Below are 27605 nucleotides of genomic sequence, written 5' to 3'. Positions count from 1 at the left end.
ACGTGTGACCTGCTGCATGCACCGGCAACCAGCCAATCCCCCCAGTATCTTTCTGGGGAAGGGCCCCCCAGCTCGGCCCAGCGGGGGGGCTCTGCCTGGCAGTCTGTGCTGCTTCCCTCAGCTGGGCAGAGGGCCCCTCTCCCCCCAGGAGGGGCTCTGTTGGTCCGTCCTGTCAGGTGGGCTGAATCTGGTGAGTAACTCTCCCCCCATGTGAACCCTGGCGCGCTCACGCCAGGCTCCAGCCCCTCCAGCAGCCCCCCACGCTGGCAGCTCAGCACCACCAGGGGGCGCGCGGGGGAGTCCGGCGGCTGCGAGGCTCAAGGAGCTCGCGGCCACCCGGGGCGATAATCGTTACCTGGCAACGGGAAGCGGCCGGAGTCACTGGGAGGCGCGAAGGGAGCCGGGCGGGCGGCGGCTGCGATGTGCTCCCGCGGCGGACACAGTGAGTCACACACGGGCGGCGCGCGCGACACCCCGCAGACTCCGAGACTGGCCCCGCCTGGGGGTGCCGGCCGGGCTCCGAGGGGCCCTTGCGCGCAGCGTGGTCCTCGGCCGCGGGACAGCCCGGCACCTTCAGTGCGGTGCCGGGACGTGCAGGGGGCGGCCCTGCAGGCTGCGCAGCGAGCCGCGGGAGAGGGGGGCAGCGTTACCGGTGGTGCCCGTTTTATGTTGCAGGGAAGGCGGCGCAGCTGCTGAGGGCGAGATGAAGCTGAGCAGCGAGGCGCTGCCGCAGGGGCGCAGCTCCGAGCCCGTCCTGCAGACCATCTCCAGGACCTTCGGCGACTCCGAGCTGAACAAACAGCAAGGGGCGGAGATAGGTAAAGACCCGCACCCCCCATTCGTGTTGGGAGCTGCTCCTCCAGTCAGTGCCCCGCGGCCGTCGCTTTGCACTAGCGCCGTAGCCCAGCAGATGCCCAGGCGCCACTCAGTGGCAGCATGTTTACCAAGATCCATCTGTCCCACAGCTGGGCACAAAGGTCCGGAAGACAGGACTCCTGGAGTCCGATCCTCAGTCCCCCAGTGACTTGCTAGTGGCTCTGACCCAAGGTCTACACTAGAGCTCTATATCAGGATAACTAAAATCCACTCCACAGCAACAGTTATACCGACCTTCCGCCTTCCTCCCTCTGGGCTGATCTACACTGGGGGGGGAGTCGATATAAGATACGCAGCTTCAGCTATGAGAATACCATAGCTGAAGTCAACATATTTTATTTCGACTTACCTCCTGTCCTCACGGCACAGAATCGACAGTCGCGGCTCCCCCGTTGACTCTCCATCCGCCTCTTGCTCTGGTGGAGTTCTGGAGTCCATGGGGAGCGTGTTGGGGATTGATCGCTACCCGCCGATCAGGTGGGTAGTGTGGATGTACCCTTGTAGACAGCAGTATGTTAACAGGACAACTTCTCCCGTGGACATAGCTACCACCTCATGTGGCTTGCCTACACTATAAAATTGTCAGCTTAAATTAAGTTGACCTACAGCCAGTGCAGTAATTAAATTGGCTGTTCATGTCCACACTATCCTCCTGCCAGTGGGAGTGCATCCTCATCAGGAGTGCTTGCACTGACTTAAATAGGACATTGTGGGGGGCTGACATCCTGAGCTATCAGCCAGGCGGCGGGTTGACTGCCAGAGCCTCGCCACCCTGGAATGATTCCTGAAGCCTACAACCCTGGAGTGGCGGGGCTCCAGTGGCAGTGGCGTAGCTAGCATGGGACATTTAGGTGAGCCCCGATTTTGGGTGGGGGCACTGATGGGGGAGGGGAGGCAGGAAGGATGGGGGGGCCTGCCTCCAACCACCCTCTCCAGTCCAGCTGGCCTTGCAGGGGGTGATGGGTACTCTGGCCAGGGTCCCCCAGGGCCCCATGCATGCACCTAGCTCTGGGAGGAGACGCTGCTCTCCTGTGTGCACAGCTTCCAGCACCAGACCCCATTACACTGCCCCATGCTAGGCCCGTCTCCCCGAGACAGCAGGCCTACATTTTTTGATGATTGCCAGTGCTGGACAGGCCAGCCAGCCAGCCAGCCTCCTCCAGCTGCAACGTGTGAACTGTACTCATCAGACACCCCTCTGCTGTGCTGCTGCTGTTCCCCCTTCCCCACTCCAGTCAGGCTGGATATGTGTGAGGCATCCTCCAGGTCTATGTGGGGCTAGTGCTGGGGCCAGGGCAGAGCCAGGCTGAGGGGGTGGGCCTGGATGCTAAGTGGGTGGAACGAAGCCTCCCATAGATACACCCCTGTCCAGCAGTCAGCCCCAAGGCGGCAGGGCTGACAGTTCAAAGGCAGGAACTGGTGATGTAAGCAACAGTGTCTATCTACAGAGACATTACATTGTCTTAACTGCATCCTCCTAAGCACTACACCTTTTGTGGAGGTGGAGTTATTAGGTTGGTGTAGTGGGTGACTTATATCGGCGGGAGCAACATTGTAGTGTAGATGCTTATAGAGTTAGGTCAACGTAAACTACCTTACGTCAACCTAACTCTGTAGGGTAGACCAGGTTTGGGGGATTTGGATTAACTAAACTGACGGGAGAAGCTCTCCCGTTGGTGTAGTAGCATTTTCACTAAAGCGTCAAATGGCTCAGATACTTGATTAACCTTGATTTCATCACCTATAGTGTTGAGGAGCATGAGACTTTATTGTCAATAGAGATTAACATTGACCAGATTAATGTTGACTGAAGTGAAACAGAAATCAGTGGTAATATTCACTAAAGCACAAAGTCGCTCTCTGTATAGTACAGTGGTCTTGAACCTTTTTATGCCCAAGATCACTTTTTGAATTTAAGGGCAACCCAGGATCTACCCCACCCCTTCCCCGAGGTCCTGCCCCTTCCCCAAAGTCCTGCCCCACTCACTCCATCCTCCCTCTCTCCGTCGCTCACTCTCCCCCACCCTCACTTCCACTGGGATGGAGCAGGGGGTTGGATTCAGGAGGAGGTGTGGGCTCTGGGCTGGGGTGAAGGGGTTCACAGTGTGGGAGGAGGCTCTGGGCTGAGCCTGGGGCAGGGGGTTGGGGTGCAGGAGGGGGTGATGGATGCAAGCTCTGGGAGTGTGTTTGGGTGCAGGAGTGGGTATGGGTGCAAAATCTCAGAAGGTGTTTGGGTGCAAGGGGGGGGTGGGGTACTGGCTTTGGGAGAGGGGTCAGGGCTGGAGCAAGGGGTTGGGGTATAGGAGGAGGTATGGGGTGCTGGCTCCAGGAGGGGGCTCAGGGCTGGGGGTTGGGGTGCAGCCTCCTGCCGGGCAGCATTTGCCATGGACAGCTCCTGGGCAGTGACAGAGTGAGGCTGAGGCAGGCTCCCTGCCTGCCCTGGTCCCATGCCATTCCCGGAAGGGGCCAATGCGCCTCTGCATCTGCTGAGAGCGGGGTCAGGGGGCATGTGGCTCTCCATGCTGCCCCTCGCTGCAGACACCTCCCCCAAAGCTCCCATTGGCCACAGTTCCCCATTCCCAGCCAATGGGAGCTGTGGGGGCAGTGCTTGCAGGCAGGAGCTGCACGCAGAGACCCCTGCCCTTCCTCCCAGGGCTGCATGGGCATGCTGGCTGCTTCAGGGAGCGGCATGGGGCACTGGCAGGCAGGGAACCTACCTTAGCAGCAGCCCTGCTATACTGCCATAGATTGCGCTCAACTGGGAGAGTCCCCAGGATTGACCAGTCGATAGCAATCACTGGTTTGGTGACGACTAATATAATACATACAAATACACACAAATACACAACAGTAAAGGAACATTATGTAAGTTGCAAAGTCAAGCACTCAGAAGTTAGGAAATGCTAGTTTATGGTTCCTGCGTAACCTTTCTTGTACTTCTTGTGTGTGTATTCCAGTGGTGGGCAACCTGCAGCCCTTGCGCCACACGCAGCCTACCAGCAAATTACCCTGATGGGCTGCTTGTAGGCCGCAGGTTGCCCACCACTGGCCCATGCACTCAATGAGGTGGAGTCTGCTGGAAGAAATATTGTTCAATTAAGTAATTAACTACTGTCGCTTAATTCATACACATAAGCAGCAAATTACATGACAGCTATAAACTTGGCATTTCCTAACTTGGCAGCATAATGTTCTTTTCAAAGAGAGTTTTTAAATGTAGTTTCTTAGGTTTTTGTTAATTTTTACCTTTTTCCTTTTTAAAAATGTGCTACCAGTCTGCAAAATGTACTGTTTCTTTTTTTTACCTCAACCCCTCAATCTGGAGTGGAGAGTTTCAGCCTTCATTGAAAGAAAAAAAAATGTATAGACCTCATGATTGCAGGGGAAAGCATGGTAACTTGAACTGAGTGTTGCCTTAAGAATCAGAACCAATATATAAAATAAAAAGAACACAAAGTGTATTGCTTTTTAAAGTCTCATTATTTTTCAGCCAATCTAATAAACTTAAGCAGGCCCGACATTTCTTGAAGACTTTTAGCTTGGCAACGTTGGTGTGAGTTTTTTTACTTTACTTGTTTGGAGAAAATATGAAGGTTCTGGAAATAGATAAATGGGGCAGAATATTCAAGGAGAATAGAGCCATTTTTTCCTTCTCCGGTCTTCATATTTCTTTTTTTTCCCCTCACTTTTCCTGCTCCAGTTTGATGTGGTCCCTCTTCTTCCCATTTTTAAGCACATTAACTCAGCTCCTCTTTTTCCCTTTGCTAGTTGGATTGTTCTTGCTGCCTCTCATTCTTTGTTGTTCCCTTCCTGTCCTCTGAGTCCACTGATTCTTCCATTTTCTGTTAAGTCAGAAATAGAGATTTCACCATTATAATTAGTAAAGTGAATTTAATTGATTAGAAGTTCAGCTTGTTCACAAAATGTTACTATCATCAGAAAAGAATCTCACTCAGTTGGAAAAAAATCCTAAAAGGCACTAATAAGAGTATTGTGGCTGAGATTTTATTAATAAAAATATTTTTGCACTTATATTGCCCTTTTCACCTGACAAATTTGAAATGCTTTTTAAGTGCAGTCTCAAAATAACCTTGGTGTTATCATCACTTCCATATTAGACATAGAGTTCACAGAAATGAAATGACTTACCCAAGGTCATATAGCAAGTCAGTGGCAAACCTGGGGAAAAAATTTCAAAAGCAGCTAAGTATCTTAATTGCCAAAGGATCAGATTTTCAAAGGTATTTAGGCTCATGAAGATACAGATAGGCACCTAGTGTGATTTCCTGAAGTGCCCAAGCAGGTAAACACTTAATTCCTGTTGATTTAAATAGGACTTAAGTGCATAACTTGTTAGACCCTTAAAAGCCCACTAGGTGCATATCCGTATGTTTAAGCATATAAATATCTTTGAAAATCTGGCCCTTGAGTCTCATTTTCAAAGTAACTTTGGCTCAGATCCTCAGTGATACTTAGGGATTGCAACACTTATCCCCCTATGCTGTGTCCCAGTGGAATTTTCAGCCTTGAGCTAGGCACCCCATAAAATATATTGAAAGAGTTCCCTAAGGAAGTGATTTTCAAAAGCCAACCAACTGAGTGGGGAGTCACATAAGTTAGCCAGGAAAGAAATGTTGAAAAGGGGTCATAGGCACATATGCAGCTGACCTGGTGCACCTGGCTAGTGGGCCACTTCCCTTTGCTTGGGTTACCCAGCTGGAGACTTTCTCCTGGAGTTAGGCATCTAAATCTGGTCAGCCACTTAGGTAGCCCATGCCCTAGTGCAATATTTCCCAAACTTAGGACGCTGCTTGTGCAGGGAAAGCGCCTGGCGGGCTGGGCCGGTTTATTTACCTACCATATCCGCTGGTCCGGCCAATCGAGGCTCCCACTGGCTGTGGTTCACTGCTCCAGGCCAATGGGGGCTGCGGGAAGTGGCGCAGGCCGAGGGACGTACTAGCCGTTGCTTCCAGCAGCTCCCATTGGCCTGGAGCGGCGAACTGTAGCCAGTGAGATCTGCGATCGGCTGAACTGCAGACGTGACAGATAAACAAACCAGCCTGGTCCGCCAGAGGCTTCCCCTAAACAAGCAGCATCCCAAGTTTGGGAAACACTGCCCTAGCATATGAAACAATGTCTCTCCTTCCTGTAAGGCCCAGCTCCTGCAAGTCATTGTAAGTAGGTGGACCGTTGTACCTGTGTGGAGCCCAGACACCAGACTGCAAGATCGGGGCTTAAAGTGATATTCCCTGATTTGGCTGCCAGTTTTGAAAGGAGTTTTCCTCATCTTTAAATCCACTGATATTTTCTGTTGTTTAGCTTAGACTGTTCTAAACATTAGCAATTAATGTTTCCAGTGTGGATAATCTTTGTATAAGGGAACTTGTTATTTGTATTCTGGTTTTCCACCAACTGAGATCAGGTTTTCATCATACAAATACATACAGCATTTTTATGGCAAAGTAAACTGTTTCATAAAGATTTAATTATCTTTATTGTAGATTTTTTCCTCCAGAATAAAACACTGATCTGTTTTAGCTGAGTCTATAGAGCATACAACAAAAAGGGAACATCCTAATGATGTCTGTCAGGGTTAAAAAGAGAACTATTACAACTTCAGTGTGATAGTGTACTTACAATATTATTCTGTTTGTTGTGATTAGACAAATATATATCTGTTTTTAGCAGGGAACTATAGCCATACCGCTTTGTTTGCAAGGGCAGAGGAGCTGTTGGCGAAGAGGATCCTAGATGGAGATCCTCTGGCATATTTTCTACAAGGGCAGCTGTACTTTGAAGAGGTTGTACTTTACTATTTACTTTTTAGAACACTTTATAAAACTGACACTTTTCAGTACAATTTCCACATGCAAAAAGAAGTAACACAAGAAAATGTTACAAACGAAGATACATACAAAGTGAAATAAGTAAAAAATAAAAAAACCTGAATCAAACAAGAATTATGGAGCAACTGTGGGAAGCATGATTCCATGAGAAAGAATGAGACTCAGAGAGGCAGGGAGGGAGAAGGATAAAGTTACAGATACATTATTATTTCAAATATTCTCAAATTTGAGAAATTGGGTTTAGTGCTTCTGACTGTAGTCATTGCCAGAAGTCCTGCTGACTGCATAGAGAGCAGAGTTATTAGGGCTAGTCCTGTACTCACTGAAGTGAGTGGCAAAACACTTATTGACTTCAGTGGGAGTAAGATTGGACCCATCTAGTGTAATATCAGACTGTTCCTTGGCTAACTGGAGCTTAGATATTCATGTTATGTATTGAAGTGTAATCTTAACCAGATCTTCATATCTAGACACATGTTAATACTCACATCTTTGAGATGGTCTCTGCGTAATGTCATTGACTGCTCTGGTACCTCTTGCTGCTACAAAATTCAGAAATCTCTTTTAAAGCTATACCTGTTGAGAGCCATGCGAGTGCTGTTTTGTAACACTCAGTGTCCAGTGTAAGGTTATATAAAGGGATATGGCTCTGTATTTGCCTTAGTTCCTCTCTTTCTATGGCCAGGTGAAGAGTGGAGGATGGTTTCTGTCTCTGTACCTGCAGCCTGCTTCCAATCAGAGATGGGATTATAAAGGGACTTAAGTGTTGCAATGCTGAGCATCCTGGCACCTAGAAAAATCACAGGAGCAACACTGTGATTTTAAAAGTCAAGTAAGGTGCCTAAGCATCCTGTACAATGAAGGGGGAAGAGATGGGCACCTTAGAATGCAATCCACAAAAAACCAGCATGCTAGGTGGGAAGCCACCTTAACTAAGTAGTGCGAGGTGCCAGTGAGAGGAGGGTGTGCTTAGTCCCCACCTTGGAGAGTGGCACCAAAGTCCAAGCTATAAGGAAGCACCTATCTCTGCTTAGCAGTCCATGAATGGAAACCAGCTCCTGGAGTCAGGCAGTTTAGGCGCCTAAAATGTTTCTTGTGGGAATGAGTTAGGTCAGTGGTTCCCAGACTTGTTCCACTGCTTGTGCAGAGAAAGCCCCTGGTGGGCCAGGCTGGTTTGTTTATTTGCCTCATCTGCATGTCCGGCCGATCGCAGCTCCCACTGGCTGCGGTTCGCTGCTCCAGGCCAATGGGAGCTGCTGGAAGCGGCGTGGGCCGAGGGACATACTGGCTGCCACTTCCAGCAGCTCCCATTGGCCCGGAGCAGTGAACTGCGGCCAGTGGGAGCTACGATTGGCCGAACCTGCGGACGCGGCAGGCAAACAAACTGGCCCGGCCCACCAGGAGTTTCTCTGTACAAACGGCAGAATAAGTTTGGGACCCACTGAGTTAGGCACCTGCTTCACTTCACAAAAAATAGCTGGAGGAAGAGGAGCTGGTTCACACCTTATTACTTTTAGCCCAATGCTTAGAGCACTCATCTGGGATGCGGGAGGCTAAGGTTCAATTCCCCCCTTTCTGCTAGGGAGAGGGGTTTTTTTTAGGATTTGATCAGGGGTCTCTTCTTAAGAGAGTGTTTTAACCACTGAGCTATGGGATATTCTGATTGGGAAGGGGCAGTTCCCTTCATCCCAATTGTTGAAATTGTTAGACTGTGGATAAATAATGAGTGATTTGACCCTGAGTCTCCCAGGTGGGTGCCTTGACCACTGGCCCTCACTGGCTTCACTCTCTCCTCTCCTCCTCCCCTCCCGTCCCCCAGTTCTGTTATGGAGAAATACTTAAGTTATCATTGGGCCAGAAAGAATGACTGTAGACTGGTGTAGGGCACACACCTGGGAGATGGGAGACCCTGCTCCAATAACTCTTTAATTATTTATCCACAGTGCAACAGCATCAACAGGAGAGACTGAGGGAGCCCCACATCATTTCAGTGGTCAGAGCACTTGTCTGAGAGGTGGGAGAACCCTGTTCAAATCCTTTCTTCCCCTCTGGTAGAAAGTGGGGGGGGGGGGAATTGAACCTGGGTCTCCCACATTCCAGGTGACTGCTCTAATCACTGGGCTAAAAGTAATAATGTAGACACTACTATCATCTCTTCCTTTGGCCAGTTTTGAATGGGACCTGGTCTGGTAGGTAACCTCAGCATGCCTACCAAATTGCACCCCTCACACAACTTAAGAGGCCAAATGCCTCTCTTGAACTTCCCCCAGTTTGTGAATCACTCTGTGGCTTTAGTGACAGGTGTCCAGCTGCATGGAGTAAGGCAGTAGCAGGCATGCACAGAGGCAGAAACATAGGTGCCTAGGGAACTTGTACCCTGAAAACGTAGGCAGCAATTGAGTTTAGGCACCTACAGTGTTCAACAGGAGTTCTGTGGATTGCAGTGGAGCTGAAACTAGGACCCAGGCACCTAAGTCTGAGGTTTAAGTACCTTAGTATCTTTGTGACTCTGGGCCTAGCCTCCCAAGTGCCAGCCTGAGCTCCTAGCCTCCACAGCACCAGGCCGGCCCCAGTGCCAGGCTGAGCCATTAGCACTGGGCTAGCACCAGCACCAGGCTAAGTCGCTGGCCCCATCAATTGGCTGGCCCCAGTGTTAGCCCGGGCCACCAGTGGCCCTGAGCTCCGGGCCACCAACTGGAGCTGAGTGAGCTCCTGCCAGCTTTAGGGTCAAGAGGGATGGGGCCTCAGGGCAGAACATAGTCAGGTCCACGGCCTGGGTCAGAGGACGCTTAGCCTGACCTGGTCTTTTATACCCGCCACCCGCACATAGGTTATTGGGGTTTATAGTGTAGTTTAGTATAGTAAAGGTTGTAAAGAGTTTTTTAAATCTATATAGTTTTGTATGTTGTTGCACAGTTTTCCATTGTTCCAGCTCCTTGAACCTATAAAAGTGTGGTTTAAGAGGCTTGCATCTTGCAGCTCTAGTTTTTCTGATGCATATACCAGATAGGTGTAAAAGGCTATTGCTATTTCCCAATTGTTTTTTGTTTATTTTTAAAAGGGGTATAATCACTTAGGATGGCTGCTTTGAGACATCTCCCAAGGGACCTGATTTAGGCTAATGGTAATAACTAATAGTTAATTAGGACAGAATTAGCCAAAGGCATTGAGCAAGCTGAAGGCTGTTTAACCACATGTTAAGTAGCTGTTAAATTCTAAACCGTTGTTGCCAAATAATGTAAAAAGATGAGGAAATACAGTAACTATAGTTTTTATTTAGTGTAGTATTTTATTTCATTGTCTTTTCCAAATTTCTTTTAAATTTTTTAAAAAATGGCACCTTTAAATCAGGATATCAGAGTCCTCAATTAACAGGATTCTACTGTCATTGTTTTTAGTATTTAAAAACAGTTTTCTTCCTGAGTTACTGAAGTAGCAAATCTTGTAAAGTTTGCCTCCTGAACTCTTAAGAAAACCAAAAACAGATTTCTGTCTCTTTATTGACAAAGGTGTGTTTTTAATGTTGGATAAGTAACATGCATTAGCTATCCTGCTGTGAAAATATAGTGGAATTTAGGAACTTCAGGTTTACTGGAGTCAAAAAGGGAGGTCAGGTACAGGCATGAGGAGCGTGTATGGTGAGGAACTCATCTAGCTACCTCTCAGTAAAAGGTAAATGTTACAAGTACCTTATCTCCACTAAAGGGCTTGTCTACGCCACACAGCTTTTAGTGACAAGGCTGTGTCGACACACCTTTGTCGCTAGAAGTCAGCATGTGTAAACGCTCTTTGTCGGTACTTTGTCGACAATTTTGCCAACAAAATACTTCCAGCCCTGCAAGCGGCATTAGTTTTGTCCACGTTCACACTGCCACTTGTGTCGGCAAAACTTGTGTCTTGGGGGGCAAGGGGGGAGGCTTTTTAAGTACCTATGAAAGACAAAAGTTTTGTCAACAACTTCACAGTGTAGACTCCTACCACTCATTTATCATCTTTCTGTAAAAAAAAACAAAAAAAAAAACCCTCACACATTTGTGGTAGTGAAGTCTTGGCGTGACAGAATTGTGGGTCCCAACTTAGCAAAGCATTTTGATCTCTATTCAGCAAAGCATATAAGCAACTGCTTAACTTTGAACATGTGCCTAGATCCCACTGAAATCAATTATTTAAAAATTAATATGATTTAAGTGCATGCTTAAAATTAAGTATGTTTATGTCCTTTGTGGAATAAGGATAGACAGTTAAATTGGAAGATTAATTAGGAAGAAATAAGTGTATCTGAAAATATCTACATATTTTTCCTGTTTCTGCTGTAGCACTAGCTCCTTGGATTACAAATAGTGGCATTTTTAGGGTGATGTGCAGTGTGGTAAACTGATACATATGCTATGCTAATTTTTTGTGTGTATATATACCCATATACAATAACAAAACTTGGTTGGAAGTCCTAGGTGTTTCCTTCTGATTCATTATTTTCTGAAGTTGTCCCAATTACTAAGTCTATTCAGAGTGACTTTTTTTAATCATATAAAAATACTTTTTTGTTCCTTTCTACTACTATATGATTTTTCTCATGTTCACTGAGCAAATACTCTAGTTTAAAAATAAATTATACTGAAGAGTTCATTTGTTATATACACTATAATGTACTACTTCATTGCTCACTGTCTCATTCAGGGGTGGTATGACGAAGCACTTGCACAATTTGAAAAAATTAAGGAGACGGATTTTCAAGCTCTATATCAGCTGGGTGTAATGTATTATGATGGATTGGGGACCAAAGAAGACCCAGTAAGTCATTATCCAGCTGTATATTTAGTTTTTCTTCTAACCTTACTAGACAGACCCTTACATAACTTTCCATATTTAATAGACCTTAAAAAATGAAAACAATCAGTTTAACATATTATCAAAGTGAGGTCCCAATCCTGCAATTTGTTCCATGCAGGCAGAGCTTTGTGTGCTCAGGCAGAGGCCCATTAATGAGTTGGTGTAATGGTCCAGGTTAAAAATTTCCTCATAAAATATTTTCCCTTGAACAGTATTGTTTTAATACATTTGCAACTCAATATATTAGTCTCTGTCCTCAATGGCAAAGAACTATGTCGTCGTTTGGAAAGCACAAGGGGTTCACTCTATGTTGAAAGCAAATAATATATAGTAATTTTCAAGTTACATTTAAACCGAAATTAAACCCAGTAAAAATAAAAGTCAAGAAACAATTTCTAAGGTTTCAAGCCACAAGACAAATTTTCTTTAAAAAAAATCTGTTACAGAAAAGACATAATTTGAAGAATTTACAAACCACATGTATTTGTAGCGCCTAACACAGTGGGGTCCTGGTTCATGACTGCGGCTCTGAGGCACTGTGGGAATACAGATAAATAATAATAATAATTCTACAGAAAATCTCCCTTCTAGCACTAGAGGGCAGAAATATTATTAAATTGTACAACCAAAAGATTACCTTTGATTTTTCTCTCAGTCAAAAACAGTATATTAGGTAAAGCAATAAAGTAAATGTAACATAACTCCATTGCTAATTCTCTGCCAGTGATGTGTCCCAAGACCTTTTTATACTCTTGATCAGAGCACAGTGCCATTAACACATCACTAACACTTATGTGGTTCTGGGAATGTGTTACAAGACAGTGTATGGCTGTGGAAAAGTGAGAGTCCTCTTCATGACTCCCCTCTTTCTAATAGCTTCAGTCAAAGGTTGCACCACAAAAATTGTAAAAATTACTATTTAATTTATTCATTGGTTAAACTTCATATTCAAGACCAAGTCAACAAGAAAAGTAACGTCTGTTCTTTAAGCCCTGAGTCCTGCAACTAGCTTCATCCAGAGAGACCACAGTATGCACATGAAGCTCTACTGACATCAGTGGAGCTCTGCACAGGCACAGGGATTTGTTCAAATGAAGCCAGCTGCCGGATCAGGACTGAAGTGCATCATTCAAATTTGTACCTGGTTAGAAGTTTTCTTCTGTCTAGTCCAAGGTGGATGAGGGTGAGAAAAATAATTAGATACTAGAATTATGTTCAGTAGTTGTGAACTCTTCAACTGTAGAGTATTCTCCTATAACAAACTATGGTTTGAAGTTAGGAATTACTACACAAATTGGATACAGAGATTCAGCATTTTAAAATAAGAAATACAAAAATAAAAGGAGAACCCAATTTCTATAAATTGATATTTAGGCATAGACCAGAAAATGGTCCATTAAACTGTAAAAGTTCCATTGGATTCTTACCATTCAGTGTCAAATATGGTCCTGTCCAGCCTCTGAATCGTCATCTTTCTCCTGTGTCTTCTCCTGTATTCTATTAATATGTGCTTTAAGGCGCCATATAAAGGAATCTTATTTGCTTTATTTATACAGTAGGATTTGGCGCCTGGTATGCTGCAATGTTGAAGTCTCTGGACCAGATGCTACAAATCCTTAGCCACACTTGTAACTTTATGCTTATGAATAGTCTCATTGACTTCAGCTAGACTACTAAAAGGCATAAAGTTACTCACATGAAGGATTGGGGTCTTAGGGCTTGTCTTCACTACCAGCTAAATCAACACTGCTGGGCTTGATGCAGAAGGCATCGATTTAGCAGATCTAGTGAAGACGCTGCCATTGACTTCAGTACTCCGTCTCCCCAAGAGACAGAAGCTACGTCAACTGGAGAAAGTCTCCTGTCAACATATAGACATTGCTTTAAATCGATCTAAGCTACATCGACAAGTTACGTAATTAAGATAGACTTACCTTATTAGTGTAGACCAGGCCATAATATATTAGGGAGAGAATTACATCTCTGATCCTATATTTTCTGATGATTGGGTTTATTAATTAGGCTATTAATATAATTTGACAACAAACAAGGCACATCTTAGAGATGTATAAGATACAATAAATATTACTTTTGCTAAGTGAAACTGAAAATGCTTTTTTCTCTACATCTGCATTTTGATATTTGCTTCATACTAAAATTGAAGCATCTTATTTTTTAATCCCATTTCATAATAATCCTGAGAAGTGTTCTTCCGTGAGAATAAAACTGTCAATTCTAGTGGCATTTAAGTAAACAAATATGTCCTACTGCTATTGCAACGACTTTACTTACTTTGTCACTTAAAAAATGCATGTTTCTTGTTTTGTTCTTTTCCTTCAGTGAGCTAGAAAAGATGGCTTAAATTTATGGCTTTCATATTGTCAACAGATATATTTATAACACCTAAAGATAAAGTTGACAATTTTTCTGCAGCTATTATCACTGCAGAACTTAATTCCAGAGTTATCTTTGCAGTTTCCTAGTTTAGCACATTTATAATATCATTCTTGAAGATATGAAGGCCCAGATCCATTAGCACCTGGAGGCTCTTAATGGAATCAGTATTGTGTTGTACTAGTTACAATACAAATACAGCCTCATGGGGTTTACAATCTAAATGGAAACAACATTAAGGAATGCAATAGCCAACTGGAGTGCTGGTTTGAAAATGTTTGTTCGTTCCACATTAGCTTGATTTTGCTTTATGTGTAGTATAGAAGCAAAAGGAGACAATGGGAGGAATGAGTTGCTAGGATCATGGGAGTAGGAGAAGAAAGGGATTGGTTATTGAGGGGCATAGACATGAAGACACAGGGATTCAGGGAAAGAAAAGAATGGAAAGAAGAGGAAGGGAAGGATGGAGATGAGAATGGAGGGCAGGGAAAATATGGCTGGCAGTGGAGGTGCTGAGAGAAAAGGGTAGAGGAAACTGCCAATTAACAGAGAGGAAAGGATGCTACTACCTTTATTGTTTAGTGAGATTAGAGCTATGTTGCTTTTTCTCAGGTTTCTATTTTTTTTAGTGTTTTGCCTGAGTTAGATCCATTATGGTATACTTTGCAGTAAAGCTTAGGGCTGACTTTCTTTGGCTGTTTATACTTGGTAATATGAGTAGTGAATGGCTGGCCTTCCTTTTAACAGAGGATTATTTATATACATCTTTTTAATACTTACATGTGGTATCTACTATTAAATCCTTGCAATACTAGCATTTCTCGACTGCCCACTAACTGAATGCTTAGGATGATGTACTGTGCAGCTGCTGACAGCTGGCACTGACTCAGCTGTTCTTTTCCAGTGTACCCTGACATATTTTTTTCAACATTGCTCTCAGGTATTGTTATTGAGGACACTATAGTTATGTTTTGATATTATATACTTATACCAAATCGTGTACTTCCATTAACCGTACTTTGTGATTTAAGGAACAACATGTTAAAGAAAAGTTATTTAAAAAAAATGGAACATTTAATCCATTAAAAATTGTCCTAAATCTAATGCAAGTACAAGTCCTTTAATCATTTTAAATTTTGTAATAATTATTTGTTTTTCTTATGCAGAAGTGTGTTTGTAAGAGAATTTAGCACATGAGAAATGTGCCAGTTTAAGAACTCTGGGAGTCCTCCATTAAACCACAGCACAGGTTCAGGTTGAGGGGCAGTGAAGCATGATTTCTATACACTATACTGCCAGTATGCCTCAACCATTTCCTGGAGGCACCAGCTTTGGAGGGGGTGGGGGTAAAAGAGTAGCTCAGTCTTCTTCTCTAGTCAATGCATAGCTTCTTTTATGAAAGTTAATAAGTGTACCAGTTGTGGAGATTCAATTTTATAATACGGATTGTGACCATCAAATTCATTTCAGAGGCATGAAACACCATAAGAGAGCAGTAATTTTTGCATTTGAATAGGTGACTTACATGAAAAGCTCCATTATCCTGTTACCAGTCTCCTAAGCCATCCAGCCCCACAAGTATCTATTAAGATGGTATTGTTGATGCAAATTCCTATTTTGGGGGCTGATCTTTATATAAATGCTTAGCTTGATTAGATATACTATAGGTACAGAAGTGTATAGGTATTGATTAATATTCTAGTATTCAGATATAGCAGCCATTACAAATTTTAAGAGTGTAACATTCTTTGCTGGTAAAAGATGGGCCAAAACCTCTGATGCCTAGAAAGTGAAACAGAAGTGGGGCCTACTACATCTAGACAAGGAATTCAGGAGAGTGACCATAAGAACATAAAAATGGCCATACTGGGTCAGACCAAAGGTCCATCTAGCCCAGTATCCTGTCTTCCAAAAGTGGTCAACACCAGGTGCCGCAGAGGGAATGAACAGAACAGGTAATCATCTAGCGATCTGTCCCGTCGCCCATTCCTAGCTTCTGGCAAAGAGAAGCTAGGGACACCATCCCTGCCTATTGTGGCTTATAGCCATTGCTGGACCTATCCTCTGTGAATTTATCTAGTTCTTTTTTGAACCCTGTTATAGGCTTGGCCTTCACAACATCCTCTGGCAGAGAGTTCCACAGGTTGACTCTGCGTTGTGTGAAGAAGAACTTCCTTTTGTTTGTTTTAAACCTGCTGCGTATTAATTTCATTTGGTGACCCCTAGCTCTTGTTATTAAGGGAGTAAATAACACTTCATTTACTTTCTCCACACAAATCATGATTTTATAGACCTCTTATCATATCCTCCCTTAGTCATCTCTTTTCCAAGCTGAAAAGTCCCATTTTATTAATCTCTCCTCATATGGAAGTCATTCCATACCCCTAATCATTTTTGTTGCCCTTTTCTGTTCCTTTTCCAATTCCAATATACCTTTTTGAGATGCAGTGACCACATCTGCATACAGTATTCAAGATGTGGGCATACCATGTTTTATTATCTGTCCCTTTCTTAATGATTCCCAACATTGTTAGCTTTTTTGACTGACACCGCACATTGAATGAATGTTTTCAGAGAACTATCCACAATGACTCCAAGATCTCTTTCTTGAGAGGTAACAGCTAATTTAGACCCCAGCAGTTTATAGGTATAATTGGGATTATGTTTTCCAATGTGCATTACTTTGTATTTATCAACATTGAATTTCATCTGCCATGTTGTTGCCTAGTCACCCAGTTTTGAGAGATCCCGTTGTAGCTCTATGCAGTCTGCTTTGGACTTAACTGTCTTGAGAAGTTTGTATCATCTGCAAATTTTGCTACCTCACTCTTTACCCCTTTTTCCAGATTCTTTATGAGTATGTTGAATAGCACTAGTCCCAGTACAGACCCCTGGGGGACACTATTCTCTCCATTCTGAAAACTGACAATGTATTCCTACCCTTTGTATCCTATCTTTTAACCAGCTACCGATCCATGAGAGGACCTTCCCTCTTATCCCATGGAAGTGTAGTGTTGTTCGCTACAAAACTTGGCACAACAGAGTAAATCCAGTTTTGTTCAGTGCTCTCATTTTATAAGGAATGGCTTTAATTTCATAAAATAATTGTAGTATTGTTAAACCTGGTGTAGGTGGCAAATTGATCTTGAATAATGGTCCACAGTTAGTACAATGAAAGCTAGACGAAGGATTTATGATGTGTCATCCTTATCAAACTGACATCCCACATGATATCAATTTTTAGACAAGTAGTTCAACTTCTTCACAAAAATAAAGCATAATGAAAATTAGTTTTTGCTTTTTTTAGAAATGAAAGTATTTAAAATGTAAGAATAGGACTCTTTACACTACCTTAACTGATCACATCCATACCTTTTAATGTTTAGAGAGTTTTAGAACTGAAAAGTTTTTTGTGTGTAACATGTAACTTACTTTACCTGGAATTTTAATGTTTGTCCTTTTTACCTTTTGCAATTATGATTAAAATCTGTTTCTCTCAAAGGAAAAAGGAGTGGAGTACATGAAAATAATCATCAACTCTAACTCCCCTAAAGCAAGACATTTAAAATATGCTGCTGCATATAATCTTGGCAGATCTTATTTTGAAGGATGTGGTGTTAAGCATTCAGATAAAGAGGCTGAAAGGTAATTTAATCTCATAATTTCTCCATGATTTATAAAATACCATTTTGTAATGTTACTGATATTTCCTTCCTATTTTTTTAGGCTGTGGATTATTGCTGCAGACCATGGGAATCCAAAGGCAAGTGTAAAGGCTCAAAGTACCCTGGGAATGTTTTATTCTACATCAAATCCAAAAGATCTGAAGAAGGTAATGCCAATTTCTGCCTTTTCCATATCATGATTCAATGCTCAGATTCATTCTGAGTCTGTGAAGCATTCCAGAAAGAGACTTTTGTAGCTTATTTATAACAATATATGCTCTATTATTTCTAGACTTTTTCACCCATTTAGCTCCAAACTGGCATATATACAAAAAGAAAATTTCTTATTTGAATCCCTTGACATTGGTCAGGGTCGGCTCAGCTTTTTTGCTGCCCCAAGCAGCGGGGGCGGGGTGGAAACCGATCGGCAGCACTTTGGCGGCAGCTGAATTGGTCCGCTTCAGTCTTCTGCAGCAATTCGGCGGTGGGTCCTTCACTCCCTCTCTTCCTCCTCAGTGGCACTTCGGCAGCAGCTCAAAGAGGAGGAGAGGCAATGAGGGACCCGCCGCTGAATTGCCGCCCAAGACTCGAATGTGCCACCCCAATCAGGAACAGAGTGATGCCCCGTTCCATTGGCCACCCCAAGCACCTGCTTCCTTAGCTGGTGCCTGGAGCCGGTCCTGCATTGGTAATCAGGATTTTTTACTGAAACAATTAGCAGGAGGTGGGAGCATCAGATCTGAAACTCAAGAATCAGCATTATAAAGTGGGATTAAGATTTATGGTTCTCAGTATGTTTAAGAAACAACCAATGGTAGTGGCGCGGCACAGGAGAGCATGAGTAAAGGAAATGAATGTAAGTCTTGGAGTGGCTCTGAATTTTATTATGCAGACACCTCTCTCCAGCTGCTAGATAAAAGAGCTTTAAAGAAAACAGACTGTATGCTAGACAGTTAGGCTGTAGTCTAGATTAGAGAATGTTTATTTTTACTAGAAGCAAAGGGTTATGTAAATATTTCAAAAATGACAAGAACTTTGTGCCTGTTCTATAGGCATTTTTCTGGCATTCAGAAGCTTGTGGCAATGGAAGTCTGGAGTCACAGGGTATACTTGGTGTTATGTATCTCTATGGACAAGGCATACGTCAAAATACAAAGGCTGCTTTGGAGTGCCTGAAGGAAGCAGCAGAACGTGGAAATATCTATGCTCAAGGCCATCTTGTGGAGTATTACTACAAAAGAAAATTTTACACAAAAGCTGCTGCATTTGCCAGAAGGTGAATTAATATTAGTTCAATTTATTAGAATTCTTGATATAAAATCATAGAAATTAAAGATAAAAATTCTTTTAGATCAAGTTCAGACTCATGCTAATCAAGCATGTATTCCCCTACCAGAGATGTATCAGATTTAACTGCCATACTTAATTTTTAAAAAGTGAATGACAGAACTTAGCCAAAATTAAGACCCTAATGATTATGAAGCCTTCCATTATTCAGTTCAACTCTGTCCTCCTTGATCAGGGGGAAGCAGATATAATCACTGGAGAAGAAATTGAGATTGAAATATCGAAACAGGCGTACATTGAAAAGTATTAGCATTTCTCCAAGTTCATTTGAGTACATTTTAACTCAGGTACACAAAGGATGGGACAGGAGCTTATACCGTGTGTGTGACCCGTTGAAAATAATGTAAATGATATAGGATGTAATGTAAAAAACATCCAGTCTCTATCAACTCTGTATCTTGTCTCAGTGCTGCCGAAGCTTCATGCAGTGGATGAGCAGAACAACAAAGAAGAGAGGCCTGTCTCTGTGATTTGAACAGTCAGTTCTCATAGCCTGCAGCCATCCTCCATCTTTACCAAAATACATAGAAACTGGAAGTGGCCTCATACATAGAGACAGACAAATCAATGACTTGAATAAAAAGTGCCTCCAAATCCAAAGTGAACTTTCTTTTGAGTTTCTGAAGTGTTTAGATAAGGGTTTGACTCTTATTTCCATCCAGAAAAAGAGAAGTGCTGCTCTCCACTTCCAGCTTCCAGCTAGCCAAAAACCTGTCAGAATATTAAAATAGCCCTCCTTTCTCCCTAACACAGTTCTAACCACTGCCCATATAGCAATCCATTTACTTGTCAACAGCGCATGGATCCTAATATTTCCAATACTTTAGGGATTTCTTCTGGGAACAGGGAAAGACGACCCCCACCACCCATGGCCTTCTGGTCTGCCTCAATCAGGTTTCTTTAGGGGTGGCTAAGTTATCTCTATCCACCATTCTGCTGTTTTTACTAGCCTGCAGATCTATTCCACTTCCCCTCAATCTCCTCACTTTTTTTTTTTAATAGGCAGCATTTTACTGTCTCCTTTTCTGCAGGAAAATCTAAGAGTTTCTTTGGATCCCACTGCTGATCCATCTGGCACTTCTAAGATTTCATGTGGTAGTACTTTACAGTACACCATTATAATGTGTTCTCAATTCAGAAATACCACTCTGCTTCTCTATGCAAACCAGATAAGGTGCCATCGAAGAATTTGCCCTGGCATGATGGTTTATGTTCAAGAACACATTCTGGTTGAGCTAAGGGCCAAGTTGACTGATTTCTGTTTTGTTTATACAGTGTGTGAAATCCAGAACACACTGAAGAGGAGAATTATGTTGGCCTCAGTTTTACAATTTCTACGTAACCAAATGTCCCATTATAAACCCCTCAAATGTATCGTTTGCTAGCAAAGCCTTACCATTACAGATTTAACCCATCAGTCAGATCATTAAGTTTTTAAAGGAAAAAGAGACAGGCACAGTGACTCTACAAGCTATATACAAAACTCATCCTTCAGGTGGTAAAAAATGCATCTATTTATGATGATGCTGTAAAGCAGCTAGGGAGTGAAAAACAAAGGGATGCTGGCAAGAAAAATTACATAGAACTAGGAGTGGCAGTATTTCAAGATTTGGATTTCAGGTTCAGCTTCTGACAGTCCAGAAATTGAGATGTTTAGCCAAACAACCTTCTATTTTATTCACCACTCAATCCCCAAAAATCATGCTAGTCTTGAGCCTAGGCTCCCATTCTTTCACATGCAGTGTAGATCGAATGGTAGCCATCCACTGGCCATATCAATCAGCTGGAGTTTGTCCCTTAACCACTGTGGTCCAGCAGGCTATTCTGACAATGAAAGAGTGCACTTTGTTAGCTGTAGTCATCTTTTCACAAAGAAGCCGTTAATAGGTTATAGCCATAAATAACTTCTGAAGGAAAATATATTGTCATTGTGCTCAAAGCACTCCCATCTCACTGGAACGGTAGATGTTCTAGGGCCAGAAGTCTGCCAGCAGAGCAAATAGTTGTCACGTCAGCCATCAGCATCTTCTTTGCTCCTGTCCCTGTGCCTTCCCACATGCCTTCTGTACACCAATTTGCTGCACTTTATATAAACAGATACACTACTTTTGTAACTTCCAAGTCAATTTGCCCCTAATTGCTATACAAATCTGGGACATTTATTTAGTAAGATCATAACAAATTTCCCCTTTGCAGTCTTACATCACTCCCACCAACATAAAAGAGAGCTCTGTGTTATCCACTTATTTTCAGTCACATCTCAGGGCAAGTCTACACTACAGCACTACTTCGGGACAGCTGCACCAAAGCAACTGCGCCACTGTAGCGCATCTGGTGAAGACGTGCTATGCCAACAGGAGAGCGCTCTCCCATTGGCATAATTACTCCACCTGGTGAGAGCATCTCCTGCCGGCATAGTGCGGGTGTGGACAGCACAAAACTTGCATTACTTGGGGGGGTGCAGGGCTTTTTAACACCCCTGAGCACCATAAGTTATATTGGCTTGGGCTGTCGTGTAGACCTGCCCTCAGGCTCACGCCTTATGTTTGGAGTTGGGGTTGGCCATGAGTATACTATAGCCTTGAAGAATTGTCTTCCTGTTCTATATAACTTTCTTTAAATGGTGCTCATCACCATGGGATCTCCTTTAACAAAACACTAACTAGACTGTGCTAGTCACCAAGTCCTTTGTCTGTGCATGCTGATTAAGGTTACTAGCTATTATTTGCATTGGTAGGCTATTATATTTTGAAAGGGAGGACAAAAGTACATTCTCTTGTTTTTCTTATCAGAGGACATTAAATATAAGCTGCAAGAACCAAATTCTTTCTTGATACTAGTTTAATTTTTAATGAGTTGCCATATCTCCTTGTTTTAGCTGTCATTTGCTAAAGGTGATTACATTAGGTGGAAGAACATTACTGCAGATGCATGCATGTGATTTAGTTAGCAGGAAAGCATTTGTTGAGGATTAAACAGAATCAGATTCACTGATAGTGATTCATATGGTATGTCTATAGGCTTAACTTTATTGCACTTTCATAGTTTAAAATAAAACTGAATAAAGCTTCTCCATTTTCCTACCAAGGCTGGAATTCAGGATTTTGTATTTTCCCTGCAACAGTGTCACACTGCTAATATTTCACAGTGCAAGAAAAAGCAGAATCCTTGCTGAGGAGACAGAAGTAGTACTAATTTTTTTTTTGTATATTTTAAGTGGTGAATGTATTAGCATGACATCACTCTCATACATGGTTTGGGGACCGTATGTGCACGCTCTTCCCCAGACCCTTCAAGAAGGTGTTTACCAGTAACAGCAAAGCTGATATTGAGAAGGCAGCAGGCAGATACATGCACTGACAGGATTTATATTATATTTAAGAAGTGCTGTATCAAATTTGAGGCTTTAAAAAAGTTAACTTAAAGAAAACTCAAAATCCCTTTGAGTGTACTAGAAAACCCTGACTAACTGAATTCCAGTTCATTAAAGGTTAGGAATGTCTGTTGGGGAACTCCAGAAGGTGATGATCCTAAGTATCCAAAGTCCTCTTTACCTGAAGTTTTCAGAGGTTGCCCTAGATCTTCAGATAACAAGGGATTGGTAAATCCATATTAATGATTTGGAATGATACTTTTTTTAAAACTGTAAAGCTTGGCCATTCACTCAAGTTTTACTTTAATTTCCACTCAACTGTTAACAGTTTGGTAGAAACAAAATTTGTGTGAAACACTTTTGTTATAATTAGTGCAGTTGTGGTGAAAATGACTGACGTGATAGTGTATTTGCTCACTAATTCTTATATGAATCAAGTTACTCAAAATAGGAGAATCATGTTCACTGCTCAAGTCTGTATGTACATTTAAAACCTGTTTTGCTAGAAAGGCTTTAAGTTCATACCATTATCAACAGAATTCCCAACTTAACTGAAGCTGGGCACAAAGCGTGTGTTTTGACGCTGTCTCTTTATGGTTCACATAGCTGATATCTGTCAAAGCTTGAAATGCTCACCTCTAACCTTATATTGTAAATTTTACAACAGGATTGCAGAAAACGATAACATTGATATGTTAGCAAAGATAACTGATTGTCTTCCTGTATACATAGCCAAAGGGGTTGCTATGGCTACTTTCTACTTGGCTAGATGTCTCCAGCTTGGCCTAGGCATACAACAAGATCAAGCTGCAGCTAAAAATTATTATTCTAGGGTAAGCGTGGGGCGGCCCTACAAATTAACTTATGTAGTATAAGATAAGTGATAATCTGAATTTAAGTTTTTAAACTTGCTATATAGTTTCATTAAATGCTCCAATAACATTTACTATCTACATTTATCACATAAAAATATTCTATATTTAAAAAAAAAATACTGAAGTAAATCCTCACATACTATTCAAAACAGCCTCTCAAGGTTCTACTCATCTAAGGCAAGTAACATATTTTGACAGGCAAGTAAAATTTCATATTCTAATCACCACAACAAAGACAAGTGAGTGGAACCTGTGCCTGGGCTGGTAATCTTTCATGACAATTTTCCCAAGATGGTTAAAGTGATAAATAGTACTTAATTCGTTACTACATTGTTTATATTTGCCTCAAACTCAAAAGCAGAACTTATTTCTTTGCTTACTTGCAAACTTTGATGCCTTTAAATTAGGGCTGTCAAGCAATTAAAAAAATAATCATGCTTAATCACACTGTTAAACAATAACAGAAATCCAAAATATTTAAATATAGTTTTCTACATTTTCAAATATATTGATTTCAATTACAACACAGAATACAAAGTGTACAGTGCTCACTTAATTTTTTATTACAAGTATTTGCACTGTAAAAAACCAAAATAATATTTTTCAATTCACCTAATACAAGTACTGTTGTGCAATCTCTTTATCATGAAAGTTGAACTTACAATTGTAGAGAAGTCCAGTGGCACCTTAAAGACTAACAGATTTATTTGGGCATAAGCTTTTGTGGGTAAAAAACCACTTCTTTGCATCTGAAGAAGTGTTTTTTGTTTGTTTTTTTTAACCCACAAAAGCTTATGCCCAAATAAATCTGTTAGTCTTTAAGGTGCCATCAGACTCCTCTTTGTTTTTGTGGATACAGAGTAACACGGCTACCCCTCTGATACTTTACAAATGTAGAATTATGTACCAAATAAACTGCATTCAAAAATAAAACAAGGTAAAATTGTAGAGCCTGCAAGTCCACTCAGTCTTACTACTTGTTCTGCCAATCGCTCAGATAAACAAGTTTGTTTACATTTGCAGGAGATAATGCTCCCGCTTGTTTACAATGTAACCTGAAAGTGAGAACAAGTGTTCTCATGGCACTGTGGTAGTCAGCGTTGCAAGATATTTATGTGCCAGATACGCTAAAGATTCATATGTCCCTTCATGCTTCAACTTCCATTCCAGGGGACACGGGTCCATGCTCATGATGGGTTCTGCTTGATAATCTAAAGCAGTGCAGAACGATGCAAGTTCATTTTCATTATCTGAGTCAGATGCCACCAGCAGAAGGCTGATTTTCTTTTTTGGTGGTTTGGGTTCTGTAGTTTCCGAATCAGAGTGTTGCTCTTTTAAGACTTCTGAAACATGCTCTACACCTCATCCCTCTCAGATTTTGGAAGACACTTCAGATTCTCAAACATTGGGTTGAGTGCTGTAGCTATTTTTAGAAATCTCACATAGGTACCTTCTTTGCGTTTTGTCAAATCTGCAGTGAAATGACCACCACCTGCTGGGTCATCGTCCGAGACTGCTATAACATGAAATATATGACAGAATGAGGGTAAAACAGCAGGGGACATACAGTTCTCCCCCCAAGGAGTACAGTCACAAATTTAATCGACGCATTATTTTTTTAACAAGTATCATCAGCATGGAAGCATATCCTCTGGAATGGTAGCCGAAGCATGGAGGGGCATACAAATGTTTAGCATATCTGGCATGTAAATACCTTGCAACACTGGCTACAAAAGTGTCGTGTGAATGCCTGTTCTCACTTTCTGATGACATTGTAAACAAGAAGCAGGCAGCAGTATCTCTTGTCAGTGTAAACAAACTTGTTTGTCTTAGCAATTGGCAGAATAAGAAGCAGGACTGAGTGGATTTGTAGGCTCCAAAGTTTTACACTGTTTTGTTTTTGAGTGCAGTTATGTAACAGCAAAATCTACATTTGTAAGTTGCACGTTCACGACAAAGAGGATGCACTACAGTACTTGTAGGAGGTGAATTGAAAAATACTACTTCTTCTGTTTATTATTTTTACAGTGCAAATATTTATAATAAAAATAATATACACTTTGATTTCAATTACAACACAGAATACAATACATATGAAAATGTAGAAAAACATCCAAAATATATAATAAATTTCAATTAGTATTCTATGGTTTAACGGTGCGATTAAAACTATGATTAATCATGATTAATTTTTTGAGTTAATTGCGTGAGTTAGCTGCAATTAATCGACAGCCCTAGTTTAAATCCCAGCATTCTCTATTTATACTTGAGAAGATCACGACTACTTTTTTACTTATCTGTGCTGTCACTGATATAATCTCAGCTCTGGGGCTAATGTTGATTAGCCAAGTGTTGCTGCACGGAGAGCACACTGTAGGTCCTAAAGAAAACAAATGCCCCTTTTAAAAAATTTGTGTGAAGAACATTTTTTTAATGGATTTATTATGTGGACGTTATTCATTAGATGACTATATTAGTATGGCAATAGTGTCACAGGATGGGAACCTGATTGTGCTCTAGATAGGCACTGTACAAACACACAGGAAGACACAGTCCATTGGTTTAGAATTTGATTGCATTAGAGGGCAAAATCAAATTTCAGGCCAAGAACAGGAGTGCAGTGTCCACTTTTGTAAAACCCAAGTAAGTGGGAACTATGCAGAACTTAAATTACTAACAAAATGAACATCAGGTGTGGCTCCTTACTCAGATGATCCCATTGAAGTCAATGGGATTGCAGAACAGCCAGTCATATTCTTTCAATTATTTCCTTCTGTGAAAAGCAGCTACACTTAAAACAACCAAACAAACAAAAAACCCCGAAGTTTTAAAAAAATGTAGTGAAAAGTGCTGGACAAGCAGTTTTAAAGCGTGGTCACTATCTTTCCCTAGAATAGGTACATCAGAGCAGGATCAGTGCAAGCTTTCTCACATTGACCCTCATTGTTTCACACCTGTTCAAGTGAAAAAGTATTTCAGTCTCCTTGTATATTCAGTCCATTCCATCTCTGTTCAGATTGCCAACAAGGGTGCCAAATGAAAAGGTGGGCATCCATTCCCTCACCGCATTTCACATTAAAGAGCCATCATGTAGTAACAACTTTCAGTCATTAGTGTCTTACAGCAGATGTGAGTCAGTGACCTAGAAGTGAAAGGTCCTGTATCCCAATGGCAGTTTTTTGGCACCATGTATTCCCCTATGGACAGTGATCAGCATCATTTATTTCTTTTAGCTTTGTGGTTGGAAGCCATTTTGTAATTTAATTGTGTAGTTACTCCCATTTAAAGTGAAACATATCAAAACCCAATTTGCCTGTTTTACCATATGTGCTTTAACAGATAAACCAGGTTCACATTTGGCCCACTAAGTTTTGCAGAGGAGAGAAGAGAGGGATCACAGAGATTATATGAACAGATCATAGTGTTGAGGGAAAATGAACTGGATTCAGGAAACCTCCGCCTGGTAAACTGATTTACTTCTATGGCTTAGGTGTCAGCATAAGCCATACTAAAAGTTGTTTGAGAAGTAGCTTTTGTCCAGGTTCTTGAAACAATCCTCAACTTGAGTGTACTGGTTACATACGGCATACCAGTTTTGTTCTTTTAAGTAGAGTTAGAAAAAAGGGCTAAGGTTAAAGTTTGTTTTAGTGTATTTAGTAAACTGATTCTCAAACAATTTTGATAATATTTGGCATTTATATAGTCTGTTACATTTTCAAACATGTACATGTACAAACTAAGTTAGATTTGAGTTTTGGCTGTAAAATATAACTCACTATTCTGTTTGTTTTCAAAGGCATGCCTCCTGGATCCTGATGTAGCGTCCGACCTTGAATTGGCAGCTAATCATGGGAGAATTTAGAACATTTCACATTTAGACAAATCCCAGCCGCTTCCAATGCTGTATAATGTGTTTCACATAGTAGGCAATGTTTATCCTTAGCAGCTAGGTAGATAATCACTTATTTCTTTGTTTTTTTCAGCTTTCTATAAATCATGAGAATTATGCAGTTTTTTTGTTGATTAGAACAAAGAACATTTTGCTGACAGTGATTTTTTGTTCACAACCCTTACTTTACTTACACATTGTAGAGGCAGATTATCTTCCTTTTTTCATTATACAGAAGGCTTAATCATCATGAGCTGGGCACTTTACTGACATAATCCACCTGTGTTTCTTACTTCAATTCTGCTCTAGATGGTATACAAATCAAGCTAAAATCAACTTATTAAAAGAAATCATTGTTAGTGTCACTTTCCTTTACTTACAAATATTAAAAATCTGCAGAGTCAGCAAAGTTATAAGATTTCTGAAATAGTTGTGCTTAAAAATAGTGTCCTCTTTTCATATACATTCTATTTACAAGTCATATAATACATTTAAATAAAATATTCTGTA

At 41.7% G+C, this 27605-nt stretch overlaps 1 protein-coding gene across 10 annotated transcripts; it reads left to right on the top strand.

Moving 5' to 3' along the window:
- Positions 1-331: 331 nt before the first annotated feature.
- Positions 332-27605, top strand: LRP2BP (LRP2 binding protein). Of its 10 annotated transcripts, XM_032800361.2 has the most exons (9): positions 348-442; positions 676-818; positions 6562-6677; positions 11400-11513; positions 17449-17591; positions 17673-17778; positions 18664-18887; positions 22999-23164; positions 27003-27605. In XM_032800361.2, exons 2-9 carry the CDS (start codon positions 704-706, stop codon positions 27066-27068), a joined length of 1050 nt encoding a protein of 349 aa, XP_032656252.1. In that variant the 5' UTR covers positions 348-442; positions 676-703; the 3' UTR covers positions 27069-27605. The 10 variants fall into 10 exon arrangements, with proteins under 10 accessions (XP_032656257.1, XP_032656252.1, XP_032656262.1 ...); XM_032800366.2 differs by lacking the exon at positions 676-818 and having other exon boundaries at positions 332-442; XM_032800362.2 differs by lacking the exon at positions 348-442 and having other exon boundaries at positions 542-818; positions 6565-6677.

Source organism: Chelonoidis abingdonii, chromosome 5, assembly GCF_003597395.2.
Source record: "Chelonoidis abingdonii isolate Lonesome George chromosome 5, CheloAbing_2.0, whole genome shotgun sequence".
NCBI classification, from domain to species: domain Eukaryota; kingdom Metazoa; phylum Chordata; order Testudines; family Testudinidae; genus Chelonoidis; species Chelonoidis abingdonii.
Note: the sequence above shows the minus strand (reverse complement) of the source record. Positions and strands in the feature narration are given on the sequence as shown.

Excerpts from the sequence above, each read along its gene's own strand:
- LRP2BP (XM_032800361.2), top strand. The coding sequence starts at position 704 with ATGAAGCTGAGCAGCGAGGCGCTGCCGCAGGGGCGCAGCTCCGAGCCC. Across the intron at positions 18,888-22,998 it reads GCTGCTGCATTTGCCAGAAG|GATTGCAGAAAACGATAACA; the intron begins GTGAATTAATAT and ends ATTTTACAACAG. Across the intron at positions 23,165-27,002 it reads CTAAAAATTATTATTCTAGG|GCATGCCTCCTGGATCCTGA; the intron begins GTAAGCGTGGGG and ends TTGTTTTCAAAG.